This window comes from Ailuropoda melanoleuca, chromosome 6 (genome assembly GCF_002007445.2).
Source record: "Ailuropoda melanoleuca isolate Jingjing chromosome 6, ASM200744v2, whole genome shotgun sequence".
Taxonomy (NCBI): Eukaryota; Metazoa; Chordata; class Mammalia; order Carnivora; family Ursidae; genus Ailuropoda; species Ailuropoda melanoleuca.
Genome location: NC_048223.1, coordinates 7,660,806 through 7,677,236, shown reverse-complemented (window position 1 = coordinate 7,677,236; position 16,431 = coordinate 7,660,806). Strand labels below are relative to the sequence as shown.

General features: G+C 34.4%; 1 protein-coding gene across 3 annotated transcripts in view; it reads left to right on the top strand.

The window, feature by feature from the left end:
- The window catches only part of RASA2 (RAS p21 protein activator 2), a 109,331-nt gene that overhangs the window by 24,845 nt on the left and 68,055 nt on the right, over nucleotides 1-16,431 (top strand). For all 3 annotated transcript variants that reach the window (XM_034661896.1, XM_034661895.1, XM_034661894.1), the window contains exons 4-5: nucleotides 3,464-3,558; nucleotides 12,950-13,026. In XM_034661896.1, coding sequence (XP_034517787.1) covers nucleotides 3,464-3,558; nucleotides 12,950-13,026 — 172 coding nt within the window. The remainder of the gene's footprint in view (nucleotides 1-3,463; nucleotides 3,559-12,949; nucleotides 13,027-16,431) is intronic.

Genomic DNA, 16,431 nt, shown 5'->3' with positions numbered 1-16,431 from the left:
CCACACAATAGCATAGACCAAGGAAGTATGATTTATTGGAGACCATTGATATACTGGACTGCTACCACAGAGAACAAAAGGTATCTACCTAAACTCTGTGTACTAAGGCTCAGAGTTTTGTTGTTGACTGAACTGCTGTTGTTAACAGAATTTGTTCAGTCTTTTGGTCCTTTTTCATCCTGTCTAGGCAGTCACAGTTGTCACTGCTTTTATCTGCTCTTTCAGCCATTTCTACTAGTATCCACATAGGAACAGGACTGTCAAGATTTGCCAATTGGTGATCTGTATCAGGATGAAATTTTCAAGAATATATTGTGTCTAAAAACAGGGCCCAAATATAACACAGTTTTTCCAGATGGCAAGAAAATGCTGCTTTGAAGTGGTGCTGGAAAGCTAAGAATACTTTTTTTTTTACTTACAGACCGACAGAGATGGTTTCTGTGCCCACAGTTCCTTCATTTCTTATGGTGGTTCCTCTCCTTGTCTTATTTTAAGGAACTAATACAGCATCTGGTGTGTGTACGTGTATGTATGTTTGGTCTAAGCTCTGTCTGTGAGTTTGTCAGGACAGTGGGGAAATGAAATAGTACTTTAAATTGTTGGGTAGTTTGTTCCTGGGAGGTTTTGTTGCTGTTGTTTTGGGGGTTTTTTGGTTTTTTTTGAGGAGGTTGATTCATGGCCACTAAAGTAATGAGTTAACTGTTCAACATAGTAAACTAAACTAAGACAATATTTGGGACCATTAGAGGCACAGAATTTATGTAGCTAATCAGAGAAGGGTTTCCCTCTGAGAAGACAAGAACCATTCAACTCTTTCATGATAGTACCATGGATGCATGAGATATGAAATAGGAGGAAGAAGTTACTTGGCTTCTGGGAATTTGTACCTATGAACTAGGAGAGGGTTCTCTTTTGGGAAAGGCACCTATGACAGAGAGGATATATATCCAGTGATCTGAGTTGTGGGTCACAAATGGAATAGGTAGATTCCTACTCTAGTTTTTAGAAGCATTACTGGTGAAATATAGTTTGGTTAGGGGAGCCTGGAAATCACATCAACATTTAAAGCACAGTGCCATTGTGACTATTTGTTGAATGAGTAAATGAATCAATCCAGTAAACTTCCAAATAAACTTTTTAAAAAACCCTATTTTTAAGTTGGGGGCTTGCTTTGTGATACTTGTAAGTATTAACATATATGCACATGTATATTTGCGTACGTATTCATGAATTATGTATAAATCTAAAAAGCCTGGGAATTGTAGAATAGGCGTCTTAACCAGGAATCTACCAGTGAGTTTCTGGATGGTGAGTAAACTCTTTTAAAATTATATGCCAGAAAGTATCTGTGCATTTTTCTGGGGAGAAAACACAAACCATGTGTAGATACCAAGATTCTTTAAGGGGGAAATGAGTTGTTTTTGAAATGTAAGAACTTTAGCTATAGGATATATAGATCTATTTCTGTATGTACATGTGTGCATATATATGTATCAAACTGTTATACATTGCCTTAATGTTTATATCTGGAGTGGAATCAATGGTAAATGGAACCACTTGAAAGAATTACGATAACCATGATCCTTTGTGACATGCAGTATTTAATACTTTGTCATAATTCTGTATCCTCAGCCATTCCTGGTATTGTATTGATTTGCCAGGGATTTGATAAAATCTATAGGTAAAACATATCAAGAAATTTGTATGATTTGACTCTTAACCTAAACTACTTCAACAATATAAAGAATATTTGGGTGTTACAGTTAATATCTAAATCCTGTACTTGGCTTTTTGTCTATATATTTGGTACTGGAAGAATTTCTTTTTTCCCATCATTTTGTATCTTAAATTTAACCAAATGCTGAAATATATCATTTTCCTGGTGCCAATTCTTAACAAAATTTGAATGAATTATAAATTCCATATATTCCACAAGAAGATTTTGGCCTTTACATTAGATTTCATCCAGTATATTTTTAAGAAAGTTGAAAGGATTTGTGCTTATTGTGAGGGCCAGTTTATTAATTTTAAAATTTTACATATTTTAAGCTTTATGTGTTACTGGATATAGCTGATGAATTCTCAGTACTTCTCTTTTGGGTTGTATATTAATAACAGTTGCCTTAATATTTTCCTTGAAATACACATATATAGATAACGTTTGTAGTTTGAGTTCTAGGTCATGAAAAGGAAGATAAGCTTACCAAAATTTCAATATGGTTAAATTTTTATAACAATAGTTTTTTATTGAGGTATAACCCATATACCGTAAAACTCACTGTTTTAACAATACAGTACACACATTGTATATATTCACAGATCTGTGCAACTGTCACCACTACGTAATTCCAAATAAAATTCTAAAGGTTTTTCTGGGTTTGTTTTCTTGTCCTGTCTTTCCTTTCCACTTGATACACAAAAAATTGGTATATCTTGACAGAACATTTTTCACTGTTTCCTAAAAGTTTTCAAATGTGGAACTAAAAGACCAAGATAGATCAGAAGAGAAAGGGCATGAGGTATAATTAGGGCACTTCAAGTAAAAATTCTTATTTGATAAAGCAAACTTTGACTTTAATATGTAACTTTTGTTGAAGCCTTTGTGTATCTTGGAATAAATTGTCGGTCATATGCAAAACTGTGTCTGCTTCTTAAAACTTGAATTGAGGAAGGAAATGCTTTGTACCAACATGGCAAATACTTCATTATAATAAGAACATTTTTTGTTTCTTCCTCTCATACAACTTTGTTCATTGTGCTGTATCTTTCTCTGAGAGGTAGAAACTCTTTAGGGAACTACCCTGATATGTGTGTGTGTGTGTGTGTGTGTGTATGCATTGAAGCAGCATAAGTGGTATTTATACTGTTTCGATAAAAGCAGATTTTAAAATTATTGTTTTAATCTCCCATAATTTTCAAGTCAGTTTTCACTGTTGTTAGTGATGTGTATGAAACTGTTTTTCTTTTAACTGGAACTTACGAACTCTTATTAAATGAAGAGATGTCTGCCTAGATAGAACATACGGTTTATTCATAGTGTTAACTGACTGGGAGGATTAGTTTGCACTATCACTGATTGCTTTTTACATGGAATGTATTCTGGGTAAAAACGTGAATCTGAGTAAGTACTAAAAAATGCAGTTGCATGTAAATACAACTGAGTTTTTGTCTAATCCCCTAATTCAAAATGACCCAGAAAATGGTCTGCCAAGGGGCAGGGGGAAGTGAGGCACTTTTTCTTCTTTAGAATATAGAAAAGACCTTGACCAAAAATTTGTCTCAGAATTTTGAGACCCATTAAAACAAAAGTTTAATGAGGAAAAAAAGAAAAATACTTTATAAAAATTGATTTTTTAGTATCAATAGGTACAAATTATTTTAAAATATTTTCTGTAAAGTATTACACATTATAGTGCTAATGATGATACAAAATATGTTTCCCTTATATTGTTTTATTTCCTAGGAAAAGTAGCCATCAAAAAAGAAGACTTGTGTAACCACAGTGGCAAAGAAACCTGGTTTTCACTACAGCCTGTTGATTCCAATTCGGAGGTTCAGGTAAATATTAAGGCTTTAGGTGGTGTAAAAGACTGTCAGCATACAGAAAGCGAGTGGAAAACAAACTATACTAGTTTCTATAGACAGCGCTTATCATACATTACTTTAAATTCTGGGACCAAATATTATGGACCTTTAGTTAATATATGGGTAGAAAGAAATGCCTTGCCACATGATTTCAAGAATAATGCATTTTGGGGTGTGTATCTGAGTTTGGGGAGGTTATATTAGGGGGATATTTCCTGCTTTAGTTCTTTTGTTTGCATCACGGTGGCAAGTTATCAATTTTTTTTTTAAGATGGGAAAATTTTTTAAGAGAAGAGGTATGTTTTATTAATTCTGACTTTGAGGAGAATCCTAGAAGTCTGTGATTTCATCTTTTCTGACCAGGATGCTCTGTTTACGCTCTTAATAAACTAGTCTTGGAAAAATGTTATTCATTCAAACCATGCCTGAGCCCACCTTGCAGAGCCTTTCATTCCCACACCCACCCTTCCTGTTGTTCACATTTCTTTTTATTTGAAAGGATATCATTACTCTTTTAAAGCTCTTCTTTCCTCTTGCCAAAATAAGAGGTCTTACAGATCAATATGTGAGTGAAGATGTATGTTTAGCCAAGTAGCTGAACTTTCTCTTTGTTTTTGAAAAGTCTGAGTTGCTCTTAGAAATTGTTATTTCTATCTAAAGGGAATCCTTTTTTTATAACTCTGTTTATTTATAAAATATGGTAAGGATTGTGAAACAATTGTGAAACCCAAGGACATACTGCAAGCAGAATTCTTCCTCTCTCAAAGAAGTTATAATTTACTACTGTGACTGAAACAGAAGTTTAAGACAAGAAAAAAGTGCTGCATATACACCCACAGATATTTGCAAATAAAGTGCCTGTGTCTCTGTTTCCTCATAACCTCTCAAGCGTTCTCTTTGATTGAATTCTCAAAAACTTAAGTACTTGTATATAAAACCCCTTCGTAAGTACAAAATATAATTGAAACTTCCTGTCTTATTCACTTGACCTCATTTTAATGCTCTTTTCTTTCCATTTGGCATTAACTCTCATTCAGATCCCACTTAGCCACTATCATGGACTACACAGGTGAGAGGCAGTGTGATGAAATGGAAAAGATTATACACAAGAAGTCAGAAAATTTAGGTCCTAATTTTCATATGTGGTTACTTCACTGGCCTTGAATTTTATTTCTACAAAATGGGAATAAAAGTTGCCATGTTGACTCATACGATTGCGAGAATTAAGTGAAATGTCTTTAACACTGTTGTGAAAGTTGTCACTTGCTACGCAAATGTAAAACACCTGTCTACCAGCGGTCACTCAGGTGGACCTTCCATTTTCATAATGTAACTTTACCAAAAGGCAGATAGGAAAGTTTTAAGGCATCAGTTTTCCTTTTTAATTGTTTTAACAAAAAGCAAGATAAGAAAAGGCTTTGAGAATTTGGTGTAAAATGAAATTTGAGGATCATTTTAAGATGTAGTTTTTTGAAGTTCCAATAAAAATTTAAATATAGATATAAATTTGCTAAAGTATTTAAGGCCCCCGTTTCTAAACAAGTAGAAATCTCTCTAAAATACTCTGTGTAATTCTTGGAGATGGTATTGGAGATTAGTACTGGAGAACAAGCTTTTATTTAGAGGCGTATGTAAAACTCATCTCTGAATCATAAAAATTCTGGAAATAACATTTAATTGTTGGAGATAATGTCAGCGTTTTTTATTTGTTATGAGTGATTTTCATGACCATGAGTTATTAACCTTTATAGGTCTTCTGCTTAAATGATGCTTAATTAGTAAGATCTAATTCTTTAAAATACATTTTAGAAGGAACAGTACTTTAGTGGGTGGGAGGCATACAGAACACCTTTCAGATTAATATGGTACTATTGGAAGTGTTGTTTGGCCCCAAACCTGATCTGGGAATACTAAATTAACTTTGTCAGCCTAGAAAAGGTAGAAGAAGCAGCCTATGATTCATAAAAATCCTACTTTGTTAATAAATTTGTTCTTGCATGAAGTTTATAAAATTTTACAAACATATCATGGAAATAAGAGCAATTGATGGAGCCATAGGAGAAAGCTATGAAAAGGATTGAGTTCAGTAGGAATTCCACCTAATAATTACTGTTAGTGATTAAACGGTACATACCAAGCACAGTATTAAGTACTTCATCTTCAGATGTATTTCATCTTCAGAAAAGCATTATGAGGTGTAGGGAGCATTACCCCCATTTTACAAATACAGAAAATGAATTAAAGAGGTTAAGTGACAGCTCCAAAATCAGAACTATTAGGTGATGGAGCCATGGTTCCAATAGAGATCTAGTCTGATTCTAAAATTCCTAACCACGGTGCTTTACTGCTTTTCACTCTTTGTACTTTTGGTCATGAAAAGCCTTCAACAGATTATTAGGAGGGAACATGTGAGTATAAGGAACAGAAGCCTACTCAAATTAGCTCAAAGAAAGAGGGAGGGGCATTTGAAAGCTCCTGGGGGAACTTCTTGGAGTCTAATTACAGGAACTTCAGTATGGCCAGTGAGAGCTGGAAGTTGTCAGGCATTTACTGAGGAGCTGCCTCTGAAGTGGAGGTTGGGTTCTTACAATAATAATCTAGATACAGTTCCCAGAGTCAAAATTGTTTTTGCAAAGATTTTAATTTCTCATAAAGTATACGAAAATATTGGGGGTTTGTTTGTTTCTGGTTGATCACTACATAAAATAGTTGACTTGTATTTGGGACCATGGCAAATAAAAAATATATATTGTATTTTTAAACTGTGGACTTCCATTCAGTGCAGTCATAGATACTACGGGGGCAGTTGGGACCTGAGATGCACTGATTCATTTCTTCCTACTCATATGCTCCCTGTGCTCATTGAGTATAAGTGCTCAGTGTTTAAATAGTGTTTTTTCCTTTCCCTCTCATTTTGTAAAATGAATAGTTAATATTTTCTCTCTCTTGCCCTCTCATTTCAATACTATTTCTTTGCAAAATGAAAGGAAAAAAATACTAATGATGAGATTCCCTTGTATTCTTTTTGTACATCTGATGAGATTACATGTTTCTTGCTTCTGCTTCTCTCTAATCTCTTGTTGACAGCTAAAAAAATGCCCACATCAGCCTTTGAGTTTACATGACCATATAAGTACTCACTTTTTGAGATCTGATTTAGTTCTCTGCCACAATTTAGAGAATTTGGCCCAACAAGGATCAGAAGTCTGCTGCATTCTAATTGGTATGGTTGTGGGAGGGGGGCATAAAGTCACTGTAGAGCGGTCCTTTTTGGGGCTTTGGGTAGGTATGACCCCTAAGAAAGGGGTTTAGGTAGAGGAAATGATTGGCATTTCTGCTTCAGAGGGGAAGATGTTTAATTTCCTAGCCCTACTACTAATTGCCATTTGTACCCCAAACAGTTGCTAACCTGTTGTTGACTGAGGCTCTTCGTCTTTGAAATGAGAACTTCAGTGTATAGGATTCCCTTTAGTTCTGAAGTTGTAGGCAACTAACATGCGGAAACGTAATTTAGCCTTGAATTGAAAAGATCCCAATAGTAGTAAGATGGGCTTTATACCAAAACAGTTGAAAATTGTAAAGAACAGTAAACCTCTTGTATTGTTTCCCAGATGCTTTGTTATTGCTGTTAATAATGTTAATTATTTTCAGTTTTCTTTTCAAACGTTCAGTATATTATTAATATTTCGTGAGTGAGTTTTTCTGCACTTTTTTTTTTCTGTTCTTTTTTTACTTTTGCTTTATAGTTACTCCCTGTGGATTGAAACATTCTCTTCTGAACCCACTCTGGTCTGCCTTCATACCCCACAATGGGCCAGAGGGAGAACACAAAGGGCTCTCACTAATGTTACCCATGACATTGTGTTAATAAGTCTGGTGGACATTTTTCAGTCCTCCTCTTACATGGTCTTTCAGGAGCTTTTCAAATCTTGACCACTCCTTTTTGAAGCATTCCCTTCCTTAGTTTCTGGTTGTGGTTATCATCCTACTTCACTTGGTGCTCTTTCTACTATTCTTTGCCACACAAATGAAGTTAATTTGGATTGTGTTGGTGCCTCTATGTATACATTCTCTTTTGGCTTCAGTGATTTGCAGCCACGTTGTTAGCTACGTAGTCCTGAAACTCACAACAAACTTGAAATATGTTTCCTTTCTTTAGTTCTTAGGTGCTGTGATAAAGAGCATGCCTTCACATAAGACTGATTAAACCATATCTCTAACGTGGAGAAGTTGGTACTCTGATTAATTAAGGCTGTCTGTCTCACACAACTTGTACAAGCAGTAAATCTAGATGTGCTGTCAATCATGTCTTCTGATGTAATTACTTAGTTAATAAGTCTTTACCAACAAGCTTATCTTGAATTTCTGGATCATGCCATAAGTTATTGATTGTTTTATGGTGGTTGTTTTTAATATGGCCTCTGCCCTACCTGTTTAAACAAGCATTAAAAATAATAAATGCAGTGATTATACCTAAAAATACATACATCTGAGTTTTTCTTTTAACATGCCTGATTAAGATATACTGAATGTAAAGGTATTCATTGTTGCAGGAAGAAACTTCATTTGTAAACTTGTAAACATGAAATAACAAAGAAAGGAGTCATTCTAGATTGTAATAAATACTTCTTTAAAGAGGAGAAACAGATCTATCCGTAAATAAGAGAGATTAAGTAGAACCTTTATTTTGTTTTTCATCTGATAGCCAGTTGTGTCCGAAATGATTTATAGTTGGGGCGCCTGGGTGGCTCACCCGTTAAGCGTCTGCCTTCAGCTCGGGTCATGATCCCAGGGTCCTGGGATCAAGCCCCACATTGGGTTCCCTGCTTGGCGGGAAGCCTGCTTCTCCCTCTCCCACTCCCCTTGTGTTCCCTCTCTCGCTCTTTCTGTCAAATAAATAAAATCTTTATAAAAAACGAACAATGATTTATAGTTAATTACTATATACAAAAACATCTGGAAATCAGGAAGTTGGGATTTTTCCCGCCTCATATTAAGAAAACTTTTCACCAGCGTAAATATGCTGAGTTCTTTTATGTGGAATGGTTGTTATAATTCAGTGTTTTGTGATAAAAACTAAAAAAAACTAAAAAAAAAGAAGACTGACGAAATTTTGAAGTGTGTGCGTTGGGTTTTGCCCAAATACGTATAATACACCTGAGTTTCCCAAACTACATGCAAAAATTCATATATCTTCTATATGGTACCATTAAAATAATCATAGATTTTTCTATGTGAACTTTTATAAAAGTATTTGAAATAAAGCTAGCATATTATTAAACCTTTAGACAGTCCCAGAGTAATATAAGTTCCTAAATATGCTGTCTAGTACAAATTAATGTGATATAATTGCATATATCAACCTAACGTAATCATTGCTATAAAATGCATATAGAATAATAACTGCCAAAAATTTGGTTTACTTTAAATAAAACATACAGAATACAGTGCCAGGTATTCGATCTTGTGGTATTTCCTGACATATATGAAAGTTATACTGTTTTGTCATTGAACCTCCCTTAGAAGATTGGATAATAAGAAAGCAGTTGTGGACCAGATCACATTGCATGTTTATCATCAAACATATTTTCTTGTCAGTGTCTTGTAGTTGCTTCGTTGTGGCTAATGTCTCTGTTTTCTCTAGTTGCTTTTAGGATTTTCTTTTGATCGTCTGCTTTTAGCAGTTTTACTATGCTTTGCCTACATATGGTTTTCTTTATGTTTATCCTGTGGGTGTTCCCTAGGGGCCCTTAAATCCTAGGGCCTTGATGTCTTTCTTTGGTTTTGGAAAATTCCAGGCAATTATATCTTTTTTTTTTTTTTTCTCCTTCCCTGTATTTTCTGTCTCCTCTTCTGGGACTCTGATTACATGAATAATGGACCATTTTCCTATATTTCATATGTCTCTTATGCTCTGTCCCTCTCTGTGCTTCATTGTGGATATTTGCCACTGACTAATTTATCTCCCATTTCACCAATTCTTGTTTTGGCTATGGCTCATTTGCTGTTAAATACATCTTTATTTTGGTTATTTTATTGCCTAATTCTAAATTTTTGATACACTTTATCAAATTTTTTGCTGGGTTTTTCATTTCGTTGTCTACCTTAAAAAATTTAAGCAGCTATCTTAACCTCTGTCAGTTAACTCCAACATCTGCATCTCCTGCTTTTTGTTGGTTTTTGTTTTCATTTTTGTTTTTTGGTGTATGGTCTTGTCTTCTGGCATGCTTCATAATTTTTGATGGAATGCTAGACATTGAAAAATACGAAATATTTTAGAGATAATTTGAAGCTGTGGGTGATACTTTTTTTTTTTTTTCCTTCATAGAAGATTTACTTCACTTACTGTCTGCAGTCAATCACCTCAATCTAGTTAGGGATTCAGCTGATTTTAGGCTAGGTTTTGGTCTTTGTAAGGGCTGGTCAGTGTTGTTCACCCTTACTCCTTAGGCATAGTCTTTCAGAGGTTCCAACAGAAAGCCTGCCTGTTTGCCAGCGGCATTCTATTTTGGAGGGCCCTGGACTCCAGTTTTTATATGCCTAGCATCATGAGACTGTAGACTACTTTGTTTAAGCTCTTCAGCCTCTCAAGCCGCCGCTGAAGTTAGAGTCCCATTCAACAAGTTTCTTCAGATGCCCCACCAGCAACATCTACTTATATCTCGTTGGCCAGAATTGTATCACATGACTATCCTTAGCCACTATCACCTGGCTTCAGAGGAGACTAGGAACTGTTTTGCTGAACTCAAAACTGTCCTCTCCGAAAAACAAGAACAAAAAATCCCCAGAAAAACAAAAAACACCAAACTTGTTTTGCTACAATCCAAATCTATAAAATGATAACAGATGTAAATGAAACTAAACTTTTGTGTGAATGTATTAAGGAATACTAAATATTTTTTCTAAAATGTTCATAGATTTGGGTTTCTAACACTAAGAAGTAACTTTAAATAGTTTTTAAAACTTTTGACACATTGGTAGTAGAAATTTTAAAATCTAGATGAGCAAAAAAATCTGAAATCCTACCAACCAAAGGTAACTTCTATCAGTATTTTAGTAGATGACCTTGTAGTAAATTTATATAGTAATACATACAGTACATTTTATTTTTACAAATTAGCATTATATTATACACCTGATTTGTATCTTGTTTCTTTTACTAAGTATCATGTATATATCCCCATGTTAAAGTATACAATGATGAGGTAGTGTTTTACAGTTTAGAAATTGTAATTTCCTTGATTTAATTCATAATGCTTTTTAATTTTAGTGTTCCACCCTAATAATAAATGTGTTGTGTCTGCCTGTTCCATCTCTACTCTTTTCTTGACCAAGTTAAATACACAATTATGTTATTGTTGACTAATGCCAAAAGAATGGTCTTTTTAACAGCCAGTAGGAGTAATGAACATAGTAGGTAGTAGGCTCTGACTCAGTGATGATGATTCCTGGTAGAATCCCATTAAATAGATATATATTTTTTTTATTTCTAGGCTTTGCTTGATACAGTGCTATGATTTTTAGTTGTGAATACAATTATTATACTTCTACTTTATTTTAACAGTTTCTGTTGTTTTAGAGATAGAGTAGATCCTAGACATTTCTTAAGAGACAGTTGGGAGTGCCCTGTTAGCATACAATTTCTACCATAAAATGCATACATGTTAAAATAGTAAAACTGCTTTGAGATGCAAATGTTGATGCAGTTGGCTAGGCTCACTCACTAGGCAAGTGACACAAATATGCTGGCCTGACAGCAAAGATGATTAAAAAATACAGTTGTGTAATATTAAAAATTACTACATATCATGGACCTCTTCCGGGTCTCTCTGAAATAGTAGGGGTAGTGAATATTAAAGCAGGATTAATGAAAGACCTATTTTATAAATACTTGTGCCTGGATTTTTAGTGGCAAATTTGCTTAATTTAGTTCCAATTCCACCTAACAGCCAATTTTGCTACTACTGTTGCCTTTGTTTCTTTAGAGTTTAGCTTTCTCATGCACACTTTTGCATTGAGATCCATCAGTCAATCACTTAGTATCCATCTAACCCCGAGCTTTGTAGTTAGTGGACCTCAGATTCACTCTTATAGAGCAACCCCCCCCCCAAAAATAGTGAGGCTGATTCAGGTTAGATTCTTGTGAAAGAATGTCTGATAGGGGTTGTTCCAAAGAGGAACAGTGGCTTGATAATGAGCTTTCCTACTTCTGATGAAATTACTTATGTCATCAGCCCCTAGACATCACACCCCTGAAATCTCCACTGTGGGAATTTGTCTTGTCAGCTGGGTGGAGGTAATCCAGGACTGATCTTAACCACTTTAGAATTGCTCATAACCAGTTTAGAATTGCTCATCACCACTCGCAGGGTGGAAATATCAAGCTCTAGATTATATTATTCCTAAACCTTTGTTTCATGAGACGTTTATAGTTTGCTTTAAATTTATACTACTGAATTTTTTTTAAAGATTTTATTTATTTATTTGACAGAGAGAGACACCCAGTGAGAGAGGGAACACAAGCAGGGGGAGTGGGAGAGGAAGCAGCAGACTCCCAGTGTGGGAACCTGATGTGGGGCTTGATCCCAGAACGCTAGGATCATGCCCTGAGCCAAAGACAGATGCTTAATGACTGAGCCACCCAGGCGCCCCTATACTACGGAATTTTTTAAAAATCCATTTATTAATAGTTATTGAAGAAAGTACTTACTTATGTTCAGTATCCCATTTTTTCATCAGTGCTCTTGGTCGTATATTGTTACCTATCTTTATTGTCTTCCCACTAGACTGTGAGCTTCTTATAAGCAGTGATTGTGTCTTATACATCTGTTGATTCCTACCTAGTCCTACAGTGCCTACTAAAATATAGTAGATATTCCATAAATCTTTAATTTTCAGAAAAATGTTGACAAATTGCATCTTACTAGCTTTAATTTAGTTTTATTGTTTTAGAATTGTATGATTTTTCTTGACCTTTAATGATACTGCCTCTGTTCTTATTGATGATTTATCTTTTCTGGAAAACAAATCTATATTTTATAATCTGCTTTCATTTCAAAATTTCCTAAAACATAAATGCTGTCTTTTTTTTAATCCATGGTAATTGAGATTCATAAATACTTTTTGAACTGGGAATTAAATTCTTAGATTGGAGCACCAAGTCTGATACAAGCATTTGACTTCTAGATCTACATTGTTGGTTATTAGTCATTTAATAAGTACTTAATGTGGGCAAAGCCATGTGGTAGGGATCACTAAAATTAAGTTAGTGAACAATTAAATATTATTGGTACCATCTGAAAAAGTACTTACCGTTAATATTTCATCAGTGAAGTAGACCATTTATTTTTTTTTCTCATTATAGGGTAAAGTTCACCTTGAATTAAAACTGAATGAACTGATAACAGAGAATGGAACTGTGTGCCAGCAGCTTGTTGTACAGTAAGCATATTTCTTTTATGGAAGTCTCCCATCATGTATTCTTTGAATCTTAAGACAACACCTTATTTTATATACTTCAGAAACTTTTTTTGAGAAATGAAACTCTGCTGTGTCATTCCTTTATTAAGTTGATTTCCAATTTGTCCTCTCATACCTACTGTACTCAGGTTATGATAGGTCATTAATTCATTCAACCTTATGTATTAAATGTGGGTTAGATGATAGAGATACGCAGTAGGCTGTTACATGATCCCGGCTAAGCATATCTAACTCCCTGGTAGGATGGAGTTGGAAAGGCTTCCTGGTAGAGGGCCTCTAGAGACTCTGATACACAGAGCTGAGCATTAGGAACCCTGGGACTAAAACTAAATGCCTACCTTGGGATGTACCAGTATCTATTCTTACCTACTTTAAAATTCCTCTTTTGCCCTTGAGTCATTTTTTGTGGCTCAGACTCTAATCTTCTAACTGCTCTGGAGATACAGATTTCCAAGCCCAGTCCAGTAATATCCTTTAAGATATTTTTTTCTCTGCAAGAAAGGATCCAGTCCAAGATCATGTATTATATTTAGTTTATAGTCTCTTAAATCTCCTTAACCAGTAATAATTTTTAGCTTTTCTTTATCCTTCATGTTATTGAGATTTTTGAAGAATACAGGCGAGTTACTTTTTTTTTAATGTTTCTCAATTTGAATTTACCTACTAAAAACAGCTCAAGGTTTGTTTGTAGTATTTTTCCTCCAGACAGAACATACAGTGTAAGTGTTTGGATTAGTGCCTTCCACCATTCCCTCCCTTGCTCACTTTGGTTATGTTACAACATTTGAAATAGTTGGTTTGTTTTCGTTTGTTTGCAGACACTTTAATGGTTTTCCCCCCATCCTTGTTGTTTACTTTTATTTTTTTAATATGAGAATATTAGCATGACTTCAGAAGTCAAAACTCTACCAAGAGGCCTTACTCAGTGATATGTTTAGTCCTCTCTCCCTACACTCAGCACCAAGAAACCATGACCTGATTTTGGTCCCTGTAGTTTTGCCTTTTCCAAAATGTCATGTGAACAGATTCATGTAACATGTAGGCTTTTGTGAGTGGCTTCTTTCATTTAGCATAATGCTTCTGAGATTCATGCACATTGCTGCACATATCAATAGTCATCTTTTTTTAGGTGTTAATTTACTTCTTGTCATAACTTGGTATAGATACTGTTGTATGACAAAACAATGCACAGATTGGTTAAATAAGCCCAAATTCCTTCAAGAAGTAGTAGTCTGGATTTGAATTCTGGCAGTTTTGGGGTTTTTTTTTTTAACATTTTTCTTTTGAGGTAATCATAGATTTATAAGAAATTGCAAAGTATGGAGAGGTCCTATGTACCTTTCAGTCAGTATCCTTCAGTGGTTACATCTTATATAACTATAATACAATATAAAAACCAGGAAATTGACATTGTGCAGTGTCTAGCATATTGTATATCTTTTATCGTGTATGTAGATTTGTGGTGACCGCCGCAATCAAGATACAGAACTGTTCTATCACCATAAAGATCTCCCTTATGCTACTGTCCTATTATAATCACACCCACTCCTTCCCCCACTACTATCTGTAACCTTTGGCAACCTCTGAGCTGTTTCCAGAGCTATAATTTTGTCATTTCAAAAACATTATGTAAATGGAGTCTTATCATATGTGACCTTTTGAGATAGGCTTTTTTCAATCAGATCCATCCAGTTGCGTGTAATTTCTTATAGACAGAATATAGTTAGGTGTCACTTTTTAAAATCCACTTTGCCAGTCTGTCTTTTATTTAGTGAATTTATAGCATTTACTTTTAATGTAATTACTGATGTGTTAAGCTTAAATCTGCCATTTTTTGGGTGGTTTTCTGTTCTCTATTTTACTTTTTACCTGTTTTCTTTTTCCTCTGGGTTCCTTGAACATAGTTTTAGAATTCCATTTTGATTTATCTGTACTGTTTTTCTATCTATAGTATATCTCTTTGTATAGTTTTTCTAGGTATGGTTTTTGGTGGTGTTTTAGGTATTACATTGTACGTGTATAACTTACCGTAGTCTACTGATATTGCCATTTTACCGGTTAGAATAAAGTGTAGAAACCTTACCTTCTTTTAAATCCCTTTACCCTCCACCATTTGTAATATAGTTGTCTTAAATATTTTCACTGGGTACATTGAGAACCACATCAGTGTTAACAATTTTTGCTTCAGCCATCTAACACGATTTAGAAAAATTAGAAAAGAAGGGAAGACTAAGTTCATTGTATTTACCCATATTTTTGCTCTTTGCTTTTTTTCTCTTTCTATTGTTTTTTTAAGATTCCTTCTTTTATCACTGTTTTATGTTTAGAGAATTTCCTTTTACCGTTCTTTTAGGATAGGTTTATAAGTGACACATTCTTTTAGTTTTCCTTTATCTGAGAATCTCTTGATTTCTTTTCTTTATTCCTGAAAGATATTTTAACTGGATATAGAATTCTTCATTGACAGCTCTTTTTTTTTTTTTCAGTACATGAAAAATATGTCACTTCCTTCTGGTCTTTATGGTTTTTTAGTTCATTGTAATTGTTTTCCTGGCAGATAATGTGCTTTTTCTCCCTGGCTGCTTTCAAGAGGTTTTGTCTTTGGTCTTCTATGTGTTTCAGTTTGACTATGAAGTATTTTGGCATAGATTTCTTTGAGTTTATCCTGTTTGGTGTTCGATCAGCTTCTTGAATCTGTATGTTTATGTCTTTTGCCAAATTTGGGAAATTTTCAGCCGTTATTTCTTCTAATAGTTTATCAGCCCTGCCATCTTTCTCCTCTCCTCTTGAGATTTAAATGGCATTAATGTTAGATGTTCTATTATAGTCCTGTAGTTCCCTGAGGCTCTGCTCTTTTTTTTTTCCCCAGTCTGTTTTCTCTGTTCATGTTGGGTAATTTCTGTTGTTCTGTCTTTTAAGCTCACTGATTATTTCCTCTGTCCCCTCCATTCTGCTGTTGAGCCCATGTATCAAGTTTCTTATTTTGGCTTTAAGTGTCAGAATTTCCATTTGGTTCTTCTTCATATCTTTTATATCTTTGATGACTTTCTATTTTTTTGCTGAAACTTTTTCTTTCGTTTATTTCAGTTGTTTGTAAATGCTCATTGAATCATTTTTATGTTGGCTTCTTTTACATCTTTGCCAGATAATTCCAGCATCCATGTTATCTCAGTGTTGTCATCTGCTGATTTCTTTTCTTTTTTTTTTTTTTTTTTTTTTTTTTTTTTTTTTTGGTTTTGGGTTTGATTTGTTTTGTTTTGGTGGTGGTGTTGTTTTTTTTTTTTTCATTTAAAGTTGAAGTTTGGTGTTTTGGTATGATGAATGGTTTTCAGTTTTACTCTGGACGTTTTGGGTATTATATTATGA